The sequence below is a fragment of the Heptranchias perlo genome, chromosome 20 (assembly GCF_035084215.1).
Source record: "Heptranchias perlo isolate sHepPer1 chromosome 20, sHepPer1.hap1, whole genome shotgun sequence".
Lineage (NCBI taxonomy): Eukaryota > Metazoa > Chordata > Chondrichthyes > Hexanchiformes > Hexanchidae > Heptranchias > Heptranchias perlo.
In genome coordinates, this window is record NC_090344.1 from 52,853,628 (window position 1) to 52,878,261 (window position 24,634).

The following is a 24,634-nucleotide window of genomic DNA, read 5'->3' on the forward strand; positions in this document are numbered from 1 at the left end:
TTTTTTTCCTTTCAAGTACTTATCCAGTTCCCTTTTGAAGGCCATGATTGAATCTGCCTCCACCACCCCCTCAGGCAGTGCATTCCAGATCCTAACCACTCGCTGTGTAAAAAAGTTTTTCCTCATGTCACCTTTGTTCCTTTTGCCAATCACCTTAAATCTATGTCCTCTGGTTCTTGATCCTTCCGCCAATGGGAACAGTTTCTCTCTATCTACTCTGTCTAGACCCTTCATGATTTTGAATACCTCCATCAAATCTCCTCGCAACCGTCTCTGTTCCAAGGAGAACAACCCCAGCTTCTCCAGTTAATCCACGTGACTGAAGTCCCTCATCCCTGGAATCATTCTAGTAAATCTCTTCTGCACCCTCTCTATCCTCCTTACTGATCACCTTCCAAGTTTTGTGTCATCTGCAAATTTTGAAATTGTGCCCTATAGACCAAAGTCCAAGTCATTAATATATAACAAGAAAAGCAGTGGTCCTAGTACTGACCCATGGGGAACACCACTGTACACCTCCCTCCAGTCCAAAATGTCTTTGACATTTCTCACCGATTCACAATGAAACTACTTATAGGACAACACTCGAGGCTAATTGAAACATCAAGATTGATTAATTTGCAGTATTCGGAAACATTCTAAAGATGAGAACCTGGGCTGAAGGAGGAAGATTTACAATGCACGCGGCTTGTGAAATTGATATAGACCAGTGCCAGGTCCCACATTTTGGAAAGAAAAATGCGTTTCCCCAATTACACTAGGGTGTTGTATAAATAGGTAAAGTGAAGTGGTGAGTAGACGTGGCAATTAGGACCGAGGAACAGCAATAAACAATAAGAGATTGCACAATGAATCTGCTCAATCAGCTGGAAATGTCACAGCAAAACTGTCCAGTGCCCTGACACTATGTGCTGTGTTCAGTTTTGGCCACCAAAGTATAAGGTGCATTCAAGCCCTGGAGACAGTGTGGAGAAGTGTTATGAGGTTGGAGCAAGGGGTTCTTCACCTTTGAAAGGAGGTGACCCAGTAATAGAGCACAGATAAGGTTAATCCAGAGCATGCCTTCAAGGTATGACAGGACACTGGAACAAATGGGCATGGGTTAAAATTGGTAAAAATGTAATTTAGGCCAGGTGTCAGGGAGAGCTTGTTTATTCAATGAGTCATTAACACTTGGATTGGGCCCCCAGACAGGGCAGTGACATCATTCAAGGCACAGTTAGATGGCAGAGTGGAGATGTCATTGTTTTTCATGATAGAGAAGTTAAGACAGGCCAAATGGCCCCTCATTTGTATCCATCTTGTGCCTGTTCTCATTTGAGAGATAGTGAAGATTGAGTGGAAAGCTGTGTTATCCCTCAGCTTTGACATCCTTCACCCTGGGAGGCACAACGATGATAAATAATACATTTAGAAGATTCAGTATTAATAGGAACAGAGGAATGCAGAGCAGCAGAGACATGGAATGATTCAACTCTCTGGGTATCACCATGTTGAGGATATTTCAGTTGTTACTATCCCACGATCTCAGACCAGGACATGCTGGGATCAACATGGGGCCAACAGAGATCACTTACACTGCGGGTTCCTGTGTCACTGTACAGCCACGGTGTGCATGCTCGTACACACATTTACACAACTGCTCACCACAATTCAAGGGCTACTTAAATATTAGTTAGACAGCCGACACTCCTGTCACCCTCACTAATGTTAAAAAAAACAATTTAGAATAAAACTGAGGCACGGTTTAAGTTTCATTTTGAGTACTTGAGCTGGAGGAGGATTTACTTGGTTTGCGGTCTGTGCAGTTCAGTGCAGACAAGTGCCAGGGTATCACATGCTGGAATAAAAGCCAGGAATCAGGAGGACACTACGAATGGTGCAGAAACAGCGAAAGATAAAGTAGAGGTGAAAGCAGCTTTCACACTGAACAATAATCTTCTCACAGATCTTGCCAGGTCTGTTGAGCAGAGATCAGAAGGAGTCACATTACAATCGTACAGGCTAAACTGGGAGCACTCTTCTCTCTTGATCATCATTGTGGAAATAATCCAGCTCTGGAACACGCAGAGCATAGTTACCAGGCTGGGCCCAGGTAACAAATGATTCCATTGCCAGCATAAACAACAGGAGACCATCTCCTTCTGCACTGCCCCCCACCCACCCCGCAATCCCCCACCTCTCTCTCTGCACTCCCCCTTCTCCCCGCACTCCCCCCATCTCTCCCCCTCCCTCACCTCTCCCCTCCCCCCGCACGCCCTGCGCTCCCTCCCCTCTCTTCTCTCCACGCACCCTCCCTCTCCTCACCCCCCTCTCCCCTCACTCTGCCCCCCTGAGGTTCTATTTCAGATGAAGAAGGAGGATTTATTCATTGTAGAAATGGACAGCGGGAGGACAGAATGACCTTGCTTACGGTCAGAACTGGGCTACATCATGTTTGGCAAGATACAAAATTATAGTCAACAGCCATTCTGATGTGATCTGAGCAGCCCAGATTTAAAGATTTTGTCCCAAGTCCAGATTCGTGCCAGTTTTAACCAGAATTGAAAGTATGTGCCTCACTTTTTTTGATAGAGGCTGTATTTGTCTTGCAATAAAAGTTGGATGTATAGCATAGTAAGTCAAATCACTCTGCTACAATGTCTGCTCCTGGGGAACTTGGCTCTGCTTTGGGACCCGTTCATCAAAGGAACGGCCCTCAACCCTCACTCTGAGACAACCAGCTCTCTTCAGATGTTTGTTCAACAACAGTGACAAGCAGGTAAAATCTACATCAATGATATTTAATACAGAGTGAGTTTGTACCCCAGGATCCAGGTGAGATGTGGGACTTTAACCAAGCAGAAATGTTCAGAGTGAAATGGAGATCAGCGTGCATCACTCCGGCTTTCTCCGGGTACTTACACACTCTCCTGAATCTGCTGATACAATCAGCCCTCACCAGCAGCCTGGACAGTCCCTTCCTGTGTGTGAAGGAGTTAAACCCAAACTGTCTGTGGTCCTTCTCTCTTCTGCATTGAAGATTGTGCCCCCCGCTGGAGGATCACATCATAACAAGGAAAAATACAACCTGATTCCAAAGATGAACATAATACTTCTGTACGAAATTCTTAAAGGTAATGGTCTGTTGGGACTGACCTGTGGCAATCACGAACTTCGTAAGATATTAATCAACACCTCCCATGTGGTCTTATTTCCAAGTCAGGTCTTAGGGAAAGCTAAACGCATAAAGTTCATTCTTCATTAAAGCAATTCCCAACTGAAATAGAATCATTAGTTTGTGCGAGCGGAGCCCTGCCTTTTTCTTATTCATTCATGGGATGTGGGCGTCGCTGGCGAGGCCGGCATTTATTGCCCATCCCTAATTGCCCTTGAGAAGGTGGTGGTGAGCCGCCTTCTTGAACCGCTGCAGTCCGTGTGGTGACGGTTCTCCCACAGTGCTGTTAGGAAGGGAGTTCCAGGATTTTGACCCAGTGATGATGAAGGAACGGCGATATATTTCCAAGTCGGGATGGTGTGTGACTTGGAGGGGAACGTGCAGGTGGTGTTGTTCCCATGTGCCTGCTGCCCTTGTCCTTCTAGGTGGTAGAGATCGCGGGTTTGGGAGGTGCTGTCGAAGAAGCCTTGGCGAGTTGCTGCAGTGCATCCTGTGGATGGTGCACACTGCAGCCACAGTGCGCCGGTGGTGAAGGGAGTGAATGTTTAGGGTGGTGGATGGGGTGCCAATCAAGCGGGCTGCTTTGTCCTGGATGATGTCGAGCTTCTTGAGTATTGTTGGAGCTGCACTCATCCAGGCAAGTGGAGAGTATTCCATCACACTCCTGACTTGTGCCTTGTAGATGGTGGAAAGGCTGTGGGGAGTCAGGAGGTGAGTCACTCGCCGCAGAATACCCAGCCTCTGACCTGCTCTTGTAGCCACAGTATTTATTTGGCTGGTCCAGTTAAGTTTCTGGTCAATGGTGACCCCCAGGATGTTGATGGTGGGGGATTCGGTGATGGTAATGCCGTTGAATGTCAAGGGGAGGTGGTTAGACTCTCTCTTGTTGGAGATGGTCATTGCCTGGCACTTATCTGGCGCGAATGTTACTTGCCACTTATGAGCCCAAGCCTGGATGTTGTCCAGGTCTTGCTGCATGCGGGCTTGGACCGCTTCATTATCTGAGGGGTTGCGAATGGAACTGAACACAGTGCAGTCATCAGCGAACATCCCCATTTCTGACCTTATGATGGAGGGAAGGTCATTGATGAAGCAGCTGAAGATGGTCGGGCCTAGGACACTGCCCTGAGGAACTCCTGCAGCAATGTCCTGGGGCTGAGATGATTGGCCTCCAACAACCACTACCATCTTCCTTTGTGCTAGGTATGACTCCAGCCACTGGAGAGTGTTCCCCCTGTTTCCCATTGACTTCAATTTTACGAGGGCTCCTTGGTGCCACACTCGGTCAAATGCTGCCTTGATGTCAAGGGCAGTCAATCTCAACTCACCTCTGGAATTCAGCTCTTTTGTCCATGTTTGGACCAAGGCTGTAATGAGGTCTGGAGCTGAGTGGTCCTGGCGGAACCCAAACTGAGCATCGGTGAGCAGGTTATTGGTGAGTAAGTGCCGCTTGATAGCACTGTCGACGACACCTTCCATCACTTTGCTGATGATTGAGAGTAGACTGATGGGGCGGTAATTGGCCGGATTGGATTTGTCCTGCTTTTTGTGGACAGGACATACCTGGGCAATTTTCCACATTGTCGGGTAGATGCCAGTGTTGTAGCTGTACTGGAACAGCTTGGCTAGAGGCGCAGCTAGTTCTGGAGCACAAGACTTCAGTACTACAGCCGGGATGTTATCGGGGCCCATAGCCTTTGCTGTATCCAGTGCACTCAGCCGTTTCTTGATATCACGTGGAGTGAATCAAATTGGCTGAAGACTGGCTTCTGTGATGGTGGGGATATCGGGAGGAGGCCGAGATGGATCATCCACTCGGCACTTCTGGCTGAAGATGGTTGCAAACACTTCAGCCTTGTCTTTTGCACTCACGTGCTGGACTCCGCCGACGTTGAGGATGGGGATGTTTGCAGCGCCTCCTCCGCCTGTTAGTTGTTTAATTGTCCACCACCATTCACGACTGGATGTGGCAGGACTGCAGAGCTTTGATCTGATCCGTTGGTTGTGGAATCGCTTCGCTCTGTCCATAGCATGTTGCTTCCGCTGTTTAGCATGCATGCAGTCCTGAGTTGTAGCTTCACCAGGTTGGCACCTCACTTTTAGGTACGCCTGGTGCTGCTCCTGGCATGCTCTTCTCCACTCCTCATTGAACCAGGGTTGATCCCCTGGCTTGTTGGATACTGGTAGAGTGAGGAATATGCCAGGCCATGAGGTTACAGATTGTGCTGGAATACAATTGTGCTGCTGCTGGCCCACAACGCCTCATGGATGCCCAGTTTTGAGCTGCTAGATCTGTTCTGAATCTATCCTATTTAGCACGGTGGTAGTGCCACACAACACATTGGATGGTGTCCTCAATGAGAGTCTGGGACGTTGGCTGCAAGGTATGATTCTGTGAGTATGGCTCTGTCAGGCTGTTGCTTGACTAGTCTGTGGGACAGCTCTCCCAATTTTGGCACAAGTCCCCAGATGTTCGTGAGGAGGACTTTGCAGGGTCGACTGGGCTTGGTTTGCCTTTGTCGTGTCCAGTGCCTAATGGTCCAATGCCGGGTGGTCCGTCCGGTTTTATTCTTATTATGACTTCTTTTAGCGAGATTTTACAACTGAGTGGCTTGCTAGGCCATTTCAGAGGGCAATTAAGAATCAACCACATTGCTGTGGGTCTGGAGTCACATGTAGGCCAGACCGGGTAAGGACGGCAGGTTTCCTTCCCTGAAGGGCATTAGTGAACCAGATGGGTTTTTATGACAATCCGGTATTTTAATTCCAGATTTTTTAATTAATTGAATTTAATTAATTAATTGAATTTAAATTCCCCAGCTGCCGTGGCAGGATTTGAACTCATGACTCCAGATTAGTCCAGGCCTCTGGATTATTAGTCCAGTAACAACCACTATACTACCGTTCCTCACAAAGGAGCCCTGCCTCCCAGACACTGTACGATCTCCAGTGCATTTCTACCATTTCTGTTTCCCTTTCAGTTCTCCAGCATTGCTGATTTTCCTTTCAATCCCCATTCCCATTTGTGCACAGTATTCGTTTCTAGTAATGAAAAGTCCCACATCTCTGCAAGCAGTAGAATTCCAAACAGTGGGCCTGTTTTCCTGGACACATCTGCGGTTACTCGGGTTAAGCTCAGTATTTTATTCTATCTATTCTGAAAGGGCTTCAAACTATTATACATGGCAGAAAATCATAGCAACTCCAACATCAGAATGCTGCTTAATTTGTTGTTAATGATTCTTACAGAAACTCCTGGTGGTTCTGTCTGGAAGTGAACGAGATTTCCTCCCTCGTGGTTTCGATTTCTCCAACTCTTCTTTCAGAATCATCTTTCCCAGGCCAGACTGGATCTACAGAGCACAACAAACAAAACATCAACTCGAGTGAAAAGGTATTAAATATAACTGTGTTTGTGTATCTGTGTGTGCTACATGTGTCTGTGTATATGTTTTTTTTATTCGTTCACGGGATGTGGGCGTCGCTGGCAAGGCCGGCATTTATTGCCCATCCCTAATTGCCCTCGAGAAGGTGGTGGTGAGCCGCCTTCTTGAACCGCTGCAGTCCGTGTGGTGACGGTTCTCCCACAGTGCTGGTAGGAAGGGAGTTCCAGGATTTTGACCCAGCGACAATGAAGGAACGGCGATATATTTCCAAGTCGGGATGGTGTGTGACTTGGAGGGAAACGTGCAGGTGGTGTTGTTCCCATGCGCCTGCTGCCCTTGTCCTTCTAGGTGGTAGAGGTCGTGGGTTTGGGAGGTGCTGTCGAAGAAGCCTTGGCGAGTTGCTGCAGTGCATCCTGTGGATGGTGCACACTGCAGCCACAGTGCGCTGGTGGTGAAGGGAGTGAATGTTTAGGGTGGTGGATGGGGTGCCAATCAAGCGGGCTGCTTTATCTTGGATGGTGTCGAGCTTCTTGAGTGTTGTTGGAGCTGCACTCATCCAGGCAAGTGGAGAGTATTCCATCACACTCCTGACTTGTGCCTTGTAGATGGTGGAAAGGCTTTGGGGAGTCAGGAGGTGAGTCACTCGCCGCAGAATACCCAGCCTCTGACCTGCTCTCGTAGCCACAGTATTTATATGGCTGGTCCAGTTAAGTTTCTGGTCAATGGTGACCCCCAGGATGTTGATGGTGGGGGATTCGGCGATGGTAATGCCGTTGAATGTCAAGGGGAGGTGGTTAGACTCTCTCTTGTTGGAGATGGTCATTGCCTGGCACTTATCTGGCGCGAATGTTACTTGCCACTTATGAGCCCAAGCCTGGATGTTGTCCAGGTCTTGCTGCATGCAGGCTCGGACTGCTTCATTATCTGAAGGGTTGCGAATGGAACTGAACACTGTGCAGTCATCAGCGAACATCCCCATTTCTGACCTTATGATGGAGGGAAGGTCATTGATGAAGCAGCTGAAGATGGTCGGGCCTAGGACACTGCCCTGAGGAACTCCTGCAGCAATGCCCTGGGGCTGAGATGATTGGCCTCCAACAACCACTACCATCTTCCTTTGTGCTAGGTATGACTCCAGCCACTGGAGAGTTTTCCCCCTGATTCCCATTGACTTCAATTTTACTAGGGCTCCTTGGTGCCACACTCGGTCAAATGCTGCCTTGATGTCAAGGGCAGTCACTCTCACCTCACCTCTGGAATTCAGCTCTTTTGTCCATGTTTGGACCAAGGCTGTAATGAGGTCTGGAGCCGAGTGGTCCTGGCGGAACCCAAACTGAGCATCGGTGAGCAGGTTATTGATGAGTAAGTGCCGCTTGATAGCACTGTCGACGACACCTTCCATCACTTTGATTGAGAGTAGACTGATGGGGCGGTAACTGGCCAGATTGGATTTGTCCTGCTTTTTGTGGACAGGACATACCTGGGCAATTTTCCACATTGTCGGGTGGATGCCAGTGTTGTAGCTGTACTGGAACAGCTTGGCTAGAGGCGCAGCTAGTTCTGGAGCACAAGTCTTCAGCACTGCAGCTGGGATGTTGTCAGGGCCCATAGCCTTTGCTGTATCCAGTGCACTCAGCCGTTTCTTGATATCACGTGGAGTGAATCGAATTGGCCGAAGACTGGCTTCCGTGATGGTGGGGATATCGGGAGGAGGCTGAGATGGATTATCCACTCGGCACTTCTGGCTGAAGATGGTTGCAAACGCTTCAGCCTTGTCTTTTGCACTCACGTGCTGGACTCCGCCATCATTGAGAATGGGGATGTTTGCAGAGCCTCCTCCTCCCGTTAGTTGTTTAATTGTCCACCACCATTCACGACTGGATGTGGCAGGACTGCAGAGCTTTGATCTGATCCGTTGGTTGTGGAATCGCTTAGCTCTGTCTATAGCATGTTGCTTCCGCTGTTTAGCATGCGTGTAGTCCTGAGTTGTAGCTTCACCAGGTTGGCACCTCATTTTTAGGTACGCCTGGTGCTGCTCCTGGCATGCTCTTCTACACTCCTCATTGAACCAGGGTTGATCCCCTGGCTTGTTGGTAATGGTAGAGTGAGGAATATGCCGGGCCATGAGGTTACAGATGTGTGCACCAATACAGCTGTTTGTGTGTATATACACACACAAGTGTGTGCAGAAACAATGTACAAAAGAGAAATAGGAAAGGCACCAACAGCACACGTGTACACATGCACAGATATACACACGAACTCTTATATGTTTGCAGACGTATTTGGAAATATGTGACAAATTTGCATGATCAATTAAATTAAACTGAATTTGAGTTTAAGGAAAGCTCTTCGTGCTCTCTCTACCCTCTCTACTCAAAAAAACGCTTTCATGATATCCCTAAACCGATTGTTGATCATCTCCAACAACCCATGTAAACTTTCAACTGTAATTTTCAAAAGCAATGACATCTCCTCTTACCATCACTGTGAACTACTGAACGTCTGTTAAATCTCAGCTTTTCAGACAATTCAGATTGTAAATCCAGATATGGTAACCAACTCTCCAACACCCTCAGGTAGTAACATAAGAAGCGAGGAATGAAGAAGCATGGGATTATCAACAAATCGTGTTACCCAATTCCTGCTCTGAGAGTGGTCAGGAGCCAAGTCTGGGACTGTATCTCCGGGACCCCATGTCCCGACCTGGCCCAGTACGTCTGTGTCCTACGGTTTCATGTGCAGCAGAGAAGACACAAACCAGAAGTGAGGGATTTCCCCGAGACAAATGCTGAAGTCAGTCACTCAGGCCCACACTTGTGTTCCTACGCTGAGGCGCCTCCAGTGTGGGGATGGGTAATTATAGCATAAAAAGTTTACATAGAATGTTCCCATGTAAGATATAATATTTTAAATATATTATAGGCATCTCAGAAGGGAGTGCCATACCCAAGCTGTACTATTTTAAAGCACTAAATCCCTCAAAGAACATTCACACACTTCAACAGCATGATAACAAAAAATTTGGGACAGAAAACAATTTCTTGAGATGTGATTTTCTCTTACATCTGCCCACATCTAGAATCACAGAAAGGTTACAGCACGGAAAGAGGCCATTCAGCCCATCGAGTCCGTGCCGGCTCCATGTAAAGCAATCCAGCTTGTCCCACTCCCCCGCCCTTTCCCCGTAGCCCTGCAAATTTTTTCCTTTCAAGTACTTATCCAGTTCCTTTTTGAAGGCCATGATTGAATCTGCCTCCACCACCCCCTCAGGCAGTGCATTCCAGATCCTAACCACTCGCTGTGTAAAAAAGTTTTTCCTCATGTCACCTTTGGTTCTTTTGCCAATCACCTTAAATCTATGTCCTCTGGTTCTTGATCCTTCCACCAATGGGAACAGTTTCTCTCTATTTACTCTGTCTGACCCTTAATGATTTTGAACACCTCTATCAAATCTCCTCACAACCTTCTCTGTTCCAAGGAGAACAACCCCAGCTTCTCCAGTCTATCCACATAACTAAAGTCCCTCATCCCTGGAATCATTCTGGTAAATCTCTTCTGCACCCTCTCTAAGGCCTTCACATCTTTCCTAAAGTGAGGTGCTCAGAACGGGACACAATACTCCAGTTGTGGCCGTACCAGTGTTTTATAAAGGTTCATCATGAGTTCCATACTTTTGTACTCTATGCCTCTATTTATAAAGCCCAGGATCTTGTATGCTTTTTTAACCACTTTCTCAACCTGCCCTGACACCTTCAATGATTTGTGCACATATACCCCCAGATCTCTCTGTTCCTGTACCCCTTTTAGAGTTGTGCCCTTTAGTTTATATTGTCTCTCCTCGTTCTTCCTACTGAAATGTATCACTTCGCATTTTTCCATGTTAAATTTCATCTGCCACGTGTCCGCCCATTCCACCAGCCTGTCAATATCCTCTTGAAGTCTATCACTATCCTCCTTACTGTTCACTACCCTTCCAAGTTTTGTGTCATCTGCAAATTTTGAAATTGTGCCCTGTACACCCAAGTCCAAGTCATTAATATATATCAAGAAAAGCAGTGGTCCCAGCACTGACCCCTGGGGGACACCACTGTACACCTCCCTCCAGTCCGAAAAACAATCGTTCACCACTACTCTCTGTTTCCTGTCCCTTAGCCAATTCTGTATCCATGTTGCTACTGCCCCCTTTATTCCATGGGCCGCAATCTTGATGATAAGCCTACCGTGCGGCACTTTATCAAACGCCTTTTGAAAATCCATATACACCACATCAATTGCATTGCCCTCATCGACCCTCTCTGTTGCCTCATCAAAAAACTCTATTAGGTTAGTTAAACACGATTTGCCTTTAACAAATCCGTGCTGGCTTTCCCTAATCAATCCACCCTTGTCCAAGTGACTGTTAATTCTGTCCTGGATTATCGTTCCTGAAAGTTTCCCCACCTGAGGTTAAACTGACTGGCCTATAGTTGCTGGGTTTATCCTTACAACCTTTTTTGAACAAAGGTTCTACCCAGCATCTGGCCACATCTGCCCACATCTACCTAGCATCTGGCCAGCATCTACCCAGCATCTCTCAGGAGTGTCCACAAGCTCTTCATTTACAACTACAGGCCAGTCAGTTTAACCTCGGTGGTGGGGAAGCTTTTAGAAACGATAATCCAGGAGAAAATTAATCGTCACTTGGACAAGTGTGGATTAATAAAGGAACGCCAGCACGGATTTGTTAAAAGCATATCGTGTTCAACTAACTTGATTGAGTTTTTTGATGGGGTAACAGTGAGGGTCGATAAGGGCAATGCGGTTGATGTGGTGTATATGGACTTTCAAAAGGCATTTAATAAAGTGCCGCATAATAGGCTTATCAGCAAAATTGAAGTCCATGGAATAAAAGGGACAGTGGCAGCCTGGATACGAAAGCAGCTATGTGACAGGAAGCAGAGAGTCGTGGTGAACGGTTGTTTTTCGGACTGGAGGGAGGTGTACAGTGGTGTTCCCCAGGGGTTGGTACTAGGACCACTGCTGTTTTTTATATATATTAATGACTTGGACTTGGGTGTACAGGCACAATTTCAAAACTTGGAACTGTAGTGAACTGTGAGGAGGATAGTAATAGACTTCAAGACGACATAGACAGGCTGGTGGAATGGGCAGATGAAATTTAAGGCGAAGTGATACATTTTGGTAGGAAGAATGAGGAGAGGCAATATAAACTAAATGGTACAATTCTAAAGTGGGTGCAGGAACGGAGAGATCTGGGGTTATATGGGCACAAATCTTTGAAGGTGGCAGGACAGGTTGAGAAAGTGGTTAAAAAAGCATAGGGGATCCTGGGCTTTATAATTGAGGCTCAGAGTACAAAAGCAAGGAAGTTTTGATGAACCTTTATAAAACACTGGTTCGGCCACAACTGGAGTATTGTGTCCAATTTTGGGCACTGCACTTTAGGAAAGATGTGAAGGCCTTAGAGAGGGTGCAGAAAAGATTTCCTAGAATGGTTCCAGGGATGAGGGACTTCAGTTACGTGGATAGACTGGAGAAGCTGGGATTGTTCTCCTTAGAGCAGAGAAGGTTAAGAGGAGATTTGATAGAAGTGTTCAAAATCTTGAAGTGTCTAGATAAAGTAAATAAAGAGAAACTGTTCCCATTGGCGGAAGGGTTGAGGCACCAGAGGGCACAGATTTAAGGGATTAGCAAAAGAACCAAAGGTGACATGAGGAAAAACATTTTTATGCAGCGAGTTGTTATGATCTGGAATGAGCTGCCTGAAAGGGTGGTGGAAGCAGATTTAATCATGGCTTTCAAAAAGGAATGAGATAAATACTTGAAGGGAAAAAATTAGCAGGGCTACAGGGAAAGAGCGGGGGGATGGGACTAACTGGATTGCTCTCACGAAGAGCCGGCATAGGCTCGATGGGCCAAATGGCCTCCTTCTATGCTGTAACAATTCTATGATGCTATGAATTACTTTCAAGTGCAGCCACAAACTGCTAGATGTGGGCTGTAACTTGAACCCTGAAACCAGTAACGCAACACAGAGCTAGACATTCTCCCACCTTCTTCAGTTCTTGTCTCTGAATCTCACGCAGCTGTCTCATTTCATCAGGTTCGTCATCTTCCTCTTCATCATCCTCTTCATCTTCTTTTGGAGCAATTCTTCTCCTCCATTCTTTCTCTGGAAGGAACAACATCAAACTGCAATTAACCAAACGACAGCTGGATCTGGAGATTTCAATGCAGCGTTATTTGTCCTTGGAAGCCTGAAGCTCCACGCAGTTGGATAGTGCATTTCATGGACGTGTTCGCCAGAGACTGCGGAAATACCTGTGGCCCATGTTTCCGTGAGCCCTACGCCACTCCCGATAATTACTCTGGCTTCAGAACTGGACACTGCGGAAAATAAACATGTCTAACAATGGCCACGTCCCAACATGCACGCAGGGCTGTCATTTGGGGGCAGTCTCCACCACGTTTAAAAACTGGCCCAATTCCCACTCACCCACTTTAGAATCATCGAGTTATATTCACAATGAATATAATGAATGAGGGAATGTGGGTGTGGGTGTGCGTGTGTATGAGGGAGTTCCAGAGCTGTTACAATGCTCTGTGGTGAGTTGACTGAATTCAGTCAGGTGCTAGTACAGATGCTATAATCACACAATACCTCCCTTGATCGAGACAGGTGAGAATCAGTCAGAATTCCCATTCCCAATTTATACAGCTACCTTGGCTGGAAAAGTGCACGTGTGGGGAATTCCGGGTGAGGATATGATTGCTTTTGGCTGTGATGCTTTCCAAAGTTGAATAGCTTGCCAACATTTACAAGAAAGTTGCCTGAGCTTGAAAATTGCAGCTACGAGGAGAGACTGGATCGGCTGGGGTTGTTTTCCTTGGAGCAGAGGAGGCTGAGGGGAGACTTAATTGAGGTGTACAAAATTATGAGGGGCCCAGATAGAGTAGACAGGAAGTACCTGTTTCCCCTAGCAGAGAGTTCAAGAACTAGAGGACTTAGATTTAAGCTGATTGGCAGAAGGATTAGAGGGGACATGAGGAAAAACTTTTTACCCAGAGGGTGGTGGGTGTATGGAATTCACTGCCTGAATTGGCGGTAGAGGCAGGGACCCTCAACTCCTTTAAAAAGTACCTGGACCTGCACCTAAAGTGCTGTGAGCTGCAGGGCTACGGACCGGGTGCTGGAAGGTGGGATTAGAATGGACACCTGGTTGTTCTTTGAGCCGGCACGGACACGATGGGCCGAATGGCCCCCCTCTGTGCTGTATCTTTTCTATGGTTCTATTTCCTGCCTGAAGTCAGATGTGAAGAATGGCCATTTGGGTGAAGCGCTGAAGTGGGTTGTGTTGTCTGTGGAAATGCATCCCAGCAAAAAACAGCAGCGTCAGGATAAGGGGAGTGAACTCGACAAGGTCAGGAATCAAGGGTGTGGATGACACACCAAAACAACAAAAAAATTCACCCTGACGATGACACATTGACAGGAAAACTCTATCCCAGAATTGCAGAGCTGAGACTCCCTCGCACAGTAACTTTTCCAGACAAATCATCTGTTTATGTCATCAACATTAAGCCTTCAAAAAATATTTAAACAGGAACCAGAAACTGGCAAAAAATTCTGTTCAAAATAGCGATAACTCTGCTTAATTATTGGATTTTTAAAAAAAAACAATGATGGCAAGACTCCCTCTTTCAAATGAAACGTAATTAGCAGCCCACATGGAAGAGGACCCATCCACGAGGAGTAAGCTCTGCCTTCAGACCTTCGCACCATCCATTCCTTCAACTGAATCACCTGTTTTGGTTGCGTTTCATCAGTTCTCAGTTAGAGCGAGGTGAGAGGAAACATTGATCAACACAACATGTTCCATTGGTCTCTGACAATAGCCACGGAAACACTGAGGGCCCTGACTCTGGTCTTCCTGTCAGGAGGAACCATGGGAGATGTTGAGCCTCTCACCACCAATAGAGACGAAGCCAAAACAGGGATAAAAATGCAAAAGAATTATCTGTAAATTCGGTGTGTCCACAGATCATTTCTTACCTACGACAGCGAGGGAGGGAGGGCACGGCCAGTACTCTGTCTCTATCTTCGCCGGTACATTGGGGTCAGGAGGCTGCGCTGCTGGAAACTTCGAGGACTCAATGATGAGATCCTCGATATATTTACTCTGTGGAACCACAATTGATGGTTCTGTAACAAGAGTAGAAAATAAGTCATGAGCTTGAATAAGCTGGAAGAAGGAGCTATTTTCAGTGAGGTAGTGAAGAACTGACACTGCAGGAAGGGGAAAGATCAATGAAGATGAATTGGGAAGAAGTGTAGAATGAAGATGAGGGGAAATGCGGATGGGAGAGAGGAAGCAAAGGATGTTCTGTGGCTATTATTGGTGTACACACATCACTCATGGGTTCTGAGAGTGTGACTGGTGTACACACATCGCTCATGGGTTCTGAGAGTGTTACTGGTGTACACACATCGCTCATGGGTTCTGAGAGTGTTACTGGTGTACACACATCGCTCATGGGTTCTGAGAGTGTTACTGGTGTACACACATCGCTCGTGGGTTCTGAGAGTGTTACTGGTGTACACACATCGCTCGTGGGTTCTGAGAGTGTTACTGGTGTACACACATCGCTCGTGGGTTCTGAGAGTGTTACTGGTGTACACACATCGCTCGTGGGTTCTGAGAGTGTTTCTGGTGTACACACATCGCTCGTGGGTTCTGAGAGTGTTACTGGTGCACACACATCGCTCGTGGGTTCTGAGAGTGTTACTGGTGCACACACATCGCTCGTGGGTTCTGAGAGTGTTACTGGTGTACACACATCGCTCGTGAGTAATGTGAGTGTTACTGGTGTACACACATCGCTCGTGGGTTCTGAGAGTGTTACTGGTGCACACACATCGCTCGTGGGTTCTGAGAGTGTTACTGGTGTACACACATCACTCGTGGGTTCTGAGAGTGTTACTGGTGTACACACATCACTCGTGGGTTCTGAGAGTGTTACTGGTGTACACACATCAATCGTGGGTTCTGAGAGTGTTACTGGTGTACACACATCACTCGTGGGTTCTGAGAGTGTTACTGGTGTACACACATCGCTCGTGGGTTCTGAGAGTGTTACTGGTGCACACACATCGCTCGTGGGTTCTGAGAGTGTTACTGGTGCACACACATCGCTCGTGGGTTCTGAGAGTGTTACTGGTGTACACACATCGCTCGTGAGTAATGTGAGTGTTACTGGTGTACACACATCAATCGTGGGTTCTGAGAGTGTTACTGGTGTACACACATCGCTCGTGGGTTCTGAGAGTGTTACTGGTGTACACACATCACTCGTGGGTTCTGAGAGTGTTACTGGTGTACACACATCACTCGTGGGTTCTGAGAGTGTTACTGGTGTACACACATCACTCGTGGGTTCTGAGAGTGTTACTGGTGTACACACATCACTCGTGGGTTCTGAGAGTGTTACTGGTGTACACACATCGCTCGTGGGTTCTGAGAGTGTTACTGGTGTACACACATCGCTCGTGGGTTCTGAGAGTGTTACTGGTGTACACACATCAATCGTGGGTTCTGAGAGTGTTACTGGTGTACACACATCAATCGTGGGTTCTGAGAGTGTTACTGGTGTACACACATCACTCGTGGGTTCTGAGAGTGTTACTGGTGTACACACATCGCTCGTGGGTTCTGAGAGTGTTACTGGTGTACACACATCACTCGTGGGTTCTGAGAGTGTTACTGGTGTACACACATCACTCGTGGGTTCTGAGAGTGTTACTGGTGTACACACATCACTCGTGGGTTCTGAGAGTGTTACTGGTGTACACACATCGCTCGTGGGTTCTGAGAGTGTTACTGGTGTACACACATCACTCGTGGGTTCTGAGAGTGTTACTGGTGTACACACATCAATCGTGGGTTCTGAGAGTGTTACTGGTGTACACACATCAATCGTGGGTTCTGAGAGTGTTACTGGTGTACACACATCGCTCGTGGGTTCTGAGAGTGTTACTGGTGTACACACATCACTCGTGGGTTCTGAGAGTGTTACTGGTGTACACACATCGCTCGTGGGTTCTGAGAGTGTTACTGGTGTACACACATCGCTCGTGGGTTCTGAGAGTGTTACTGGTGTACACACATCGCTCGTGGGTTCTGAGAGTGTTACTGGTGTACACACATCGCTCGTGAGTAATGTGAGTGTTACTGGTGTACACACATCACTCGTGGGTTCTGAGAGTGTTACTGGTGTACACACATCACTCGTGGGTTCTGAGAGTGTTACTGGTGTACACACATCGCTCGTGGGTTCTGAGAGTGTTACTGGTGTACACACATCGCTCGTGGGTTCTGAGAGTGTTACTGGTGTACACACATCGCTCGTGAGTAATGTGAGTGTTACTGGTGTACACACATCGCTCGTGGGTTCTGAGAGTGTTACTGGTGTTTCCACATCGCTCGTGAGTAATGTTGAGTGTTACTGGTGTATACACATCGTTCGTGACTGTCACTGGTGTATACACATCGCTCGTGGATTGTGTGTGTGTTACTGGTGTGCACAGCTGTCGCGAGTACTGTGTGTGTTACTGGTGTATACACATAGTTTGTGGGTTCTGTGTGTTACTGGTGTATACACATCGTTCGTGAGTACTGAGTGTTACTGGTGTACACACAGCTCTCGTGTGCTCTGTGTATGTTACTGGTGTACACACAGCTCTCATGAGTTCTGCGTGTGTTACTGGTGTATGCACATTGCTCGTGGGTTGTGAGTGTTCTACTGGTGTACACACATCGCTCGTGAGTAATGTTGAGTGTTACTGGTGTATACACATCGTTCGTGTGTTCTGTGTATGTTACTCGTGTATACACATCGCTCGTGGGTTCTGTGTGTGTTACTGGTGTACACAGCTCTCATGAGTACTGTGTGTGTTACTGGTATATACACATCGTTTATGGGTTCTGTATGTTATTGGTATACACACAGCTCTCGTGAGTTCTGCGTGTGTTACTGGTGTATGCACATCGCTCGTGAGTTATTATCTTATATTCATTATTTTTTTCCCTCACTTTGAAAAATAAGCAAAGTTGCACTCCCCAAATTGTGCTATATTCTGCTTTCTGAGTTATCCTGACAGTTATTGCCTGTTCTTCTTGCATAAAGCACAAATTGTGAAACATATTTTTGTATTATCAAGGAGAGTGTCGAGCCACAACTGGGATTGATATAGAACCTCACATGCAGCAAATCATCTGCTGGGGTTTGGCTGTGGAGAGTCAGACCCGAGCAGGAATAGAAGGGGGATTCAGGGAGGTGAGCACAGGGGCTCTCCAGAAGATAGGTCTTCTGGTGGATTTTGAAGGTGGGGAGAGATGCATTGAGATGAGGAGCTTCAGGGAGGGAGTTGCAGAGTGTGGGGAGAGAGAGATGTTTGAAGGCTCTGTCCTGGGGAGGGAGGAGATAGCAGACCAGCGATAGAAGGGCTGGAAGTGCGGGTAGGGAGCTGGGGCTCTCAACGTTGCAGAGGGCATATCGGGACAGCACTGCCCATGTTGGAGAGTCTTGACCTTGGCCAGCTCCTTAGCGAAGGAGGCCAGTGAGGGTGAGTTACACCTGGTGTGGCTGAAGATTGGTGTCATGTTACGTTGGTTCAGCCCAGGGTAGGGGCACTTTCTCAGGGAACCCTCTCGGGGGGACAATCTTGGGGGACCTTCCCAACCTCTAGCTGCGGGAATAGTGCAATATCCCAAAGAGGAAACAAGAAAAGACACTGAAATGGGAAGAAACAAAAGAGATTTTACCATTCTGCTTGTAGATGGGACGTTTCGTGTAGATATTGGTGCCAATATCTGGGAATAAAACAAAAGACATAACGTTGAAATCATCAAATTTGCTTCAGCAGCTTGGAGAAACTTAGCATTTAAATATTTACTGAAAGATGATGATAAATATTAAAAATGTGAATACAGGGCACCAATGGCACAGAGGCTGTAACCTGTGGAGTAATTCTATGATTCCATTCCAAAGCCAGACTCGAAAGGAACGTAAAACAGAGATCGGGCTGGGTAGATTAAGTGAGTGGGCAAAACTGTGGCAGATGGATTTCAGTCTAGGTAAGTGTGAGCTCATCCATTTTGGACCAAAAAAGAATCAATCTGAGTATTTTATAATTGGTGAAAAGCTAGGAATAATTTAGGGGTCCATGTACACAGATCACTGAAATGTAGTGGTCAGGTACAAAAAATAATCAAAAAAGCTAATAGAATGTTAGCCTTTATATCTAAAGGGCTAGGATATAAAGGGAAGGACATTTTGCTACAGCTATATAAAGCCCTGTGTACTGGGCTGTGTACAGTGGAGGGAGGTGTACAGTGGAGGGAGGTGTACAGTGGAGGGAGGTGTACAGTGGTGTTCCCCAGGGGTCGGTGCTGGGACCACTACTTTTCTTGATATATATTCATGACTTGGACTTGGGTGTACAGGGCACAATTTCAAAATTTGCAGATGACACAAAACTTGGAAAGGTAGTGAACAGTGAGGAGGATAGTGATAGACTTCAAGAGGATATAGACAGGCTGGTGGCATGGGCGGACACGTGGCGGATGAAAATTTAACGTGGAAAAAAAAAAAATTTCAGTAGGAAGAATGAGGAGAGGCAATATAAACTAGAGGGTACAATTCTAAAAGGGGTACAGGAACAGAGACACCTGGGGGTATATCTGTACAAATCGTTGAAGGTGGCAGGGCAGATTGAGAAAGCGGTTAAAAAAGCATACGGGATCCTGGGCTTTATAAATATAGAGGCATAGAGTACAAAAGTATGGAACTCATGATGAACCTTTATAAAACACTGGTTCGGCCACAACTGGAGTATTGTGTCCAGTTCTGGGCACCGCGCTTTAGGAAAGATGTGAAGGCCTTAGAGAGAGTGCAGAAGAGATTTACCAGAATGATTCCGGGGATGGGGGACTTCAGTTACGTGGATAGACTGGAGAAGCTGGGGTTGTTCTCCTTGGAACAAAGACGGTTGCAAGGAGATTTGATAGAGGTGTTCAAAATCATGAAGGGTCTGGACAGAGTAGATAGAGAGAAACTGTTCCCATTGGCGGAAGTGTCAAGAACCAGAGGACACAGATTTAAGGTGATTGGCAAAAGTACCAAAGGTGACATGAGGAAAAGCTTTTTTACACAGCGTCTGGTTAGGATCTGGAATACACTGCCCGAGGGGGTGGTTGAGGCAGATTCAATCCTGGCCTTCAAAAGGGAACTGGATAAGTACTTGAAAGGAAAAAATGTGCAGGGCTACAGGGATAGGGTGGGGGAGTGGGACTAGCTGGATTTTCTTCTTGCATAGAGTCGGCGTGGACTCGATGGGCCGAATGGCCTCCTTCTGTGCTGTAACCTTTCTACGTTTCTATGAACAGCTCTGGGCACCGCACCTTAGAAAGGATATATTGGCCTTGGAAGGAGCGCAGAGCAGATTCACCAGAATGTTACCTGGGCTCCAAGGGTTAGATTATGAGGAGAGATTACATAAACTAGGCTTGTCTTCCCCGGAATGTAGAAGGTTAAGGGATGATTTGATTGAGGTTTTTAGGATTTTGAAAGGAATTGAATAGGGTAGATGGAGAGAAACTTTCTCCGCTGGTGGGGGAGTATTGGACAAGGGGAAATAACCTTAAAATCAGAGCCAGGCCATTCAGAAGAGAAATTAGGAAACACTTCTTGACACAAAGGGTGGTAGAAGTATGGAATCCTCTCTCCCACAAAAAGCAGTAGATGCTCAATTAATAATTTTGAATCTGAGATCGATAGATTTTTGCTAGCCAACGGTATTAAGGGATATGGAGCCAAGGCGGGTAAATGGAGTTAGGTCACAGATCAGCCATGATCGCATTGGTTGGCAGAATAGGCTCGAGGGGCTGAATGGCCTACTCCTGTTCCTATTTTCCTAGTCCTCTGGCCTGGGCTCCTTGTGGCCTGAGCTCCTTGCTGGAGTACTTCTATTTATTAATATCTTTATATATTATAAATCAAAATCCTTAAGTTTATGTGGCAATGTGACTGACGGTCACAGTCGGTGTTCCCTGTGTGACACCCCAAGGTCAAACAGTCACAAGTCTCTCCTGAAATACACTCTCCCTCCACCGGGGGGTACTCCAAACCGGGATCCTCGATTTGTCAAATCTACTCTTCAACGTCACAAGTAACCGGTTTTGTCCATTGTGGTTCATTGATCATTTTAGAAACCTTAAGGGTTCACCTGAACAAAAAGATGCAGCAGAGAGCGCGAGCTGAAGAGGGGGAGGGGAGAGTACCGAGAGAGCGAGGGGGGGGGGGGGGGGGGTACCGAGAGAGCGAGGGGGGGGGGGGGGGGGGGAGACACCGAGAGAGTGAGGGGGGGGGGTGGGGACACCACCGAGAGAGCAAGGTTGGGGGGAGACACCGAGAGCACGAGGGGGGACACTGAGAGAGAGACCGACCAAGAGAGAGGTGGGGGGACACAGAGAGAGAGAAAGAGAGAGAAAGAGAGAGAGTGTAGGGGGGACACAGAGACAGAGACAGAGACAGAGAGAGAGAGTGTGAGAGAGAGAGTGTGAGTGTGCACTCCCTATAATTACTATAGCAAACTTACAATTGATAGTCACAGTGTTTAGATGTAGTTTAAAGAAACATATTTGCCTTTTCTGATATTCAGTTGGTTGTAGTTCACCTTTTTATAAATTAAACACTTCTGGATCTGTTAATAGCTAAGACCTGAGATATAAACCAGCCCCCTTGTTGCAGTGCTAACACTGACACTGTGTGATTAGTGAGAGTATTCGGGGCAGTTGCTGTGTCCCTACCAGGTCTGTGGAAGTGGTGTGGGAGGCTCCCAGTAGACAGGTAACTACGGCGACTGCAGGCTGATCCCACCAAGGATCCTGGGGATTTGTCCTCGGTCCATTCACGGCTCTCTTTATATATCATACACTGGAACAAGAAAGAGTTTCAGGGTTGGAGGACGCAGCCTTCACCTTACGCTGGCTTTTGGTTATTTGCTGCCAACCTTTTAAGGGAGAAACGGTCCTGGAAGCACAGCCAGGAATTTCCTTGGAGCTGTACCCGTTCCACAACCAGACACAAGGATCCACTAAATTTCCAACGAACCAATAAAGACAGAGTGGGAGCAGCTCTGAGGAAATAACTGGGTACAAATTGGCAACCTCATTGGGAGAGCCCATCGGAAACAGACTGGGGATTCTCCGACCAACAGACCATCCATCATAGCCCAATACTGGACACAGAGACCAGTCAAAGAGGAGATAGCGGCTGTATGACAAACATTATAATTCTACACCAGGCGAACTGGTTCAATCAGACAATCATTCTATAATAGGTGAAATGGTCAATCCAAGCCAATCGTTCTATGACAGGTGAATGAGTTCTATCAAAGTCAATCGTTCCATAAAAGTTCTATCAATCAATCGCTCTATAACAGGTTAACTAGTTCCATTAATCATTCTATAACAGGTGAACGAGTTCTATCATAGTTAATCGTTCTATAACAGGCGAACTAGTTCTATCAGAGATAAACATTCTATAACAGGCGAGCTAGTTCTATCAGAGTCAATCGTTCCATAACAGGTGAACTAGTTCTATCAATCGGTCTATAACAGGTGAACTAGTGCTATCAATCGGTCTATAACAGGTGAACTAGTGCTATCGGAGTCAATTGTTTTATAACAGGCAAAATAGTTCTATTAGAGATCATCGTTCCATAACAGGTGAACTAGTTCTATCAGAGATAATCATTCTATAACACATGAACGTGTTCTATCAATCAATCGTTCTTTAACAGGTGAACTGGTTCTATCAGAGTCAATCGTTCTATAACATAGAAACATATAGAAACATAGAAAATAGGAGCAAGAGTAGGCCATTCGGCCCTTCGGGCCTGCTCCGCCATTCAAAATGATCATGGCTGATCGTCTAACTCAGTACCCTGTTCCCGCTTTTTCCCCATATCCCTTGATCCCTTCAGCATTAAGAAATATATCTATCTCCTTCTTCAATATATCTAATGACTTGGCCTCCACTGCCTTCTGTGGTAGAGAAGTCCACCGTTCACCACCCTCTGAGTGAAGAAATTTCTCCTCATCTCGGTTCTAAATGTCATACCCCGTATCCTGAGACTGTGACCCCTGGTTCTGGACTCCCCAGCCATCGGGAACATCCTCCCTGCATCTAGTCTGTCTAGTCCTGTTAGAATTTTATATGTTTCGATGAGATCACCTCTCATTCTTCTAAACTCTAGTGAATATAGGCCTAGTCGACCCAATCTCTCCTCATACTCATTCTATAACAGGTGAACTAATTCTATCAACCGTTCTATAACAGGTGAACTAGTTCTATCAGAGATAATAGAATCATAGAAGTTTACAACATGGAAACAGGCCCTTCGGCCCAACATGTCCATGTCGCCCAGTTTATACCACTAAGCTAGTCCCAATTGCCTGCACTTGGCCCATATCCCTCTATACCCATCTTACCCATGTAACTGTCCAATTGCTTTTAAAAGACAAAATTGTACCCGCCTCTACTACTGCCTCTGGCAGCTCGTTCCAGACACTCACCACCCTTTGAGTGAAAAAATTGCCCCTCTGGACCCTTTTGTATCTCTCCCCTCTCACCTTAAATCTATGCCCCCTCGTTATAGACTCCCCTACCTTTGGGAAAAGATTTTGACTATCTACCTTATCTATGCCCCTCATTATTTTATAGACTTCTATAAGATCACCCCTAAACCTCCTACTCTCCAGGGAAAAAAGTCCCAGTCTATCTAACCTCTCCCTGTAAGTCAAACCATCAAGTCCCGGTAGCATCCGAGTAAATCTTTTCTGCACTCTTTCTAGTTTAATAATATCCTTTCTATAATAGGGTGACCAGAACTGTACACAGTATTCCAAGTGTGGCCTAACTAATGTCTTGTACAACTTCAACAAGACATCCCAACTCCTGTATTCAATGTTCTGACCAATGAAACCAAGCATGCCGAATGCCTTCTTCACCACCCTATCCACCTGTGACTCCACTTTCAAGGAGCTATGAACCTGTACTCCTAGTAATAATCATTCTATAACAGGTGAACTAGTTCTATCAGAGTCAATCATTCTATAACAGGTGAACTAGTTCTATCAGTCAATCCTTCCACTTGTCCACATACCTCAGGGTAGGTGAGAGGTGACATTGGCCGTGGTGAATGTGAGCGCTGCAGGAAGAAAAGCAATTACAACGTTTAAAATATTACTCTAACAAAGGAGACACATTTAAATACAACAACTCGTGCAAAACTTGGACCCCTGATCTACAGTTCACTGCTCTGCTCGAATTTGAATGATTAATCATCACAAAGGGTCTGCCACATCAGACAACCATTTGTAAAAAGTCAAATAATAAACTCAGGGAGGCGTTTACTCCACTAAATGTCCAACACCGACAGTGGAGGAGTGGTGGCCGACAGTGGAGGGGGTGGTTCCTGATTGTGGAGGGGGTGATTACTGTACCTCTGCGGACCCCTGTGGCTCTGGTCTCTCTGCACAGAAGTAGCTGTAGTGTGGTTCGTAGATCATGAGGTCTGGACGCTCAATATCCAATATTGCCTTATCCTTAGGGATGGCTGCCAGCTCCTTATACGGCAGCACCTCGTTTTCCATTTTAGCCTGTAGACCAGTAGGAGAGGAGAATTACAGCCGCTTGCTCCACTTGTCTAGTTTCGTATTTGTTAAAATAAAGTCAGGTACCTACAAAGACCTGGTGCTGAAAGGAGACTGTGAGACACTAACTTAACGCGTTCTCTCTCCTGTTTATTCTGGAGTCAGTGCTCCCGAAGGGGGTTATTATACGGTCAGCAGAATCCGCAGGACACGGGGGCTGGGGGCAGGAGGGCAGGAGAGAGGCCCCACAAGGAAAGCAGTGCTCTCCCCGACACTGGACTTACCAGTTCGCTCGTGTCCCTCCCCTCAGCACTCTCGCCCGCCGGCCAGCTGCCACATCGGCCCATTACAGGTGGGCAGTTGACCGACAT

The 24,634-nt window shown here is 46.6% G+C and overlaps 1 protein-coding gene across 5 annotated transcripts in view; it reads right to left on the reverse strand.

Moving 5' to 3' along the window:
* The window catches only part of dmtn (dematin actin binding protein), an 89,466-nt gene that overhangs the window by 16,276 nt on the left and 48,556 nt on the right, over window positions 1-24,634 (reverse strand). For all 5 annotated transcript variants that reach the window (XM_068001406.1, XM_068001402.1, XM_068001405.1 and 2 more), the window contains 7 exons: window positions 24,114-24,269; window positions 23,774-23,818; window positions 21,414-21,540; window positions 18,369-18,416; window positions 14,600-14,749; window positions 12,600-12,718; window positions 6,405-6,510 (listed from right to left, as the gene is read on the reverse strand). In XM_068001406.1, coding sequence (XP_067857507.1) covers window positions 6,405-6,510; window positions 12,600-12,718; window positions 14,600-14,749; window positions 18,369-18,416; window positions 21,414-21,540; window positions 23,774-23,818; window positions 24,114-24,269 — 751 coding nt within the window. The remainder of the gene's footprint in view (window positions 1-6,404; window positions 6,511-12,599; window positions 12,719-14,599; window positions 14,750-18,368; window positions 18,417-21,413; window positions 21,541-23,773; window positions 23,819-24,113; window positions 24,270-24,634) is intronic.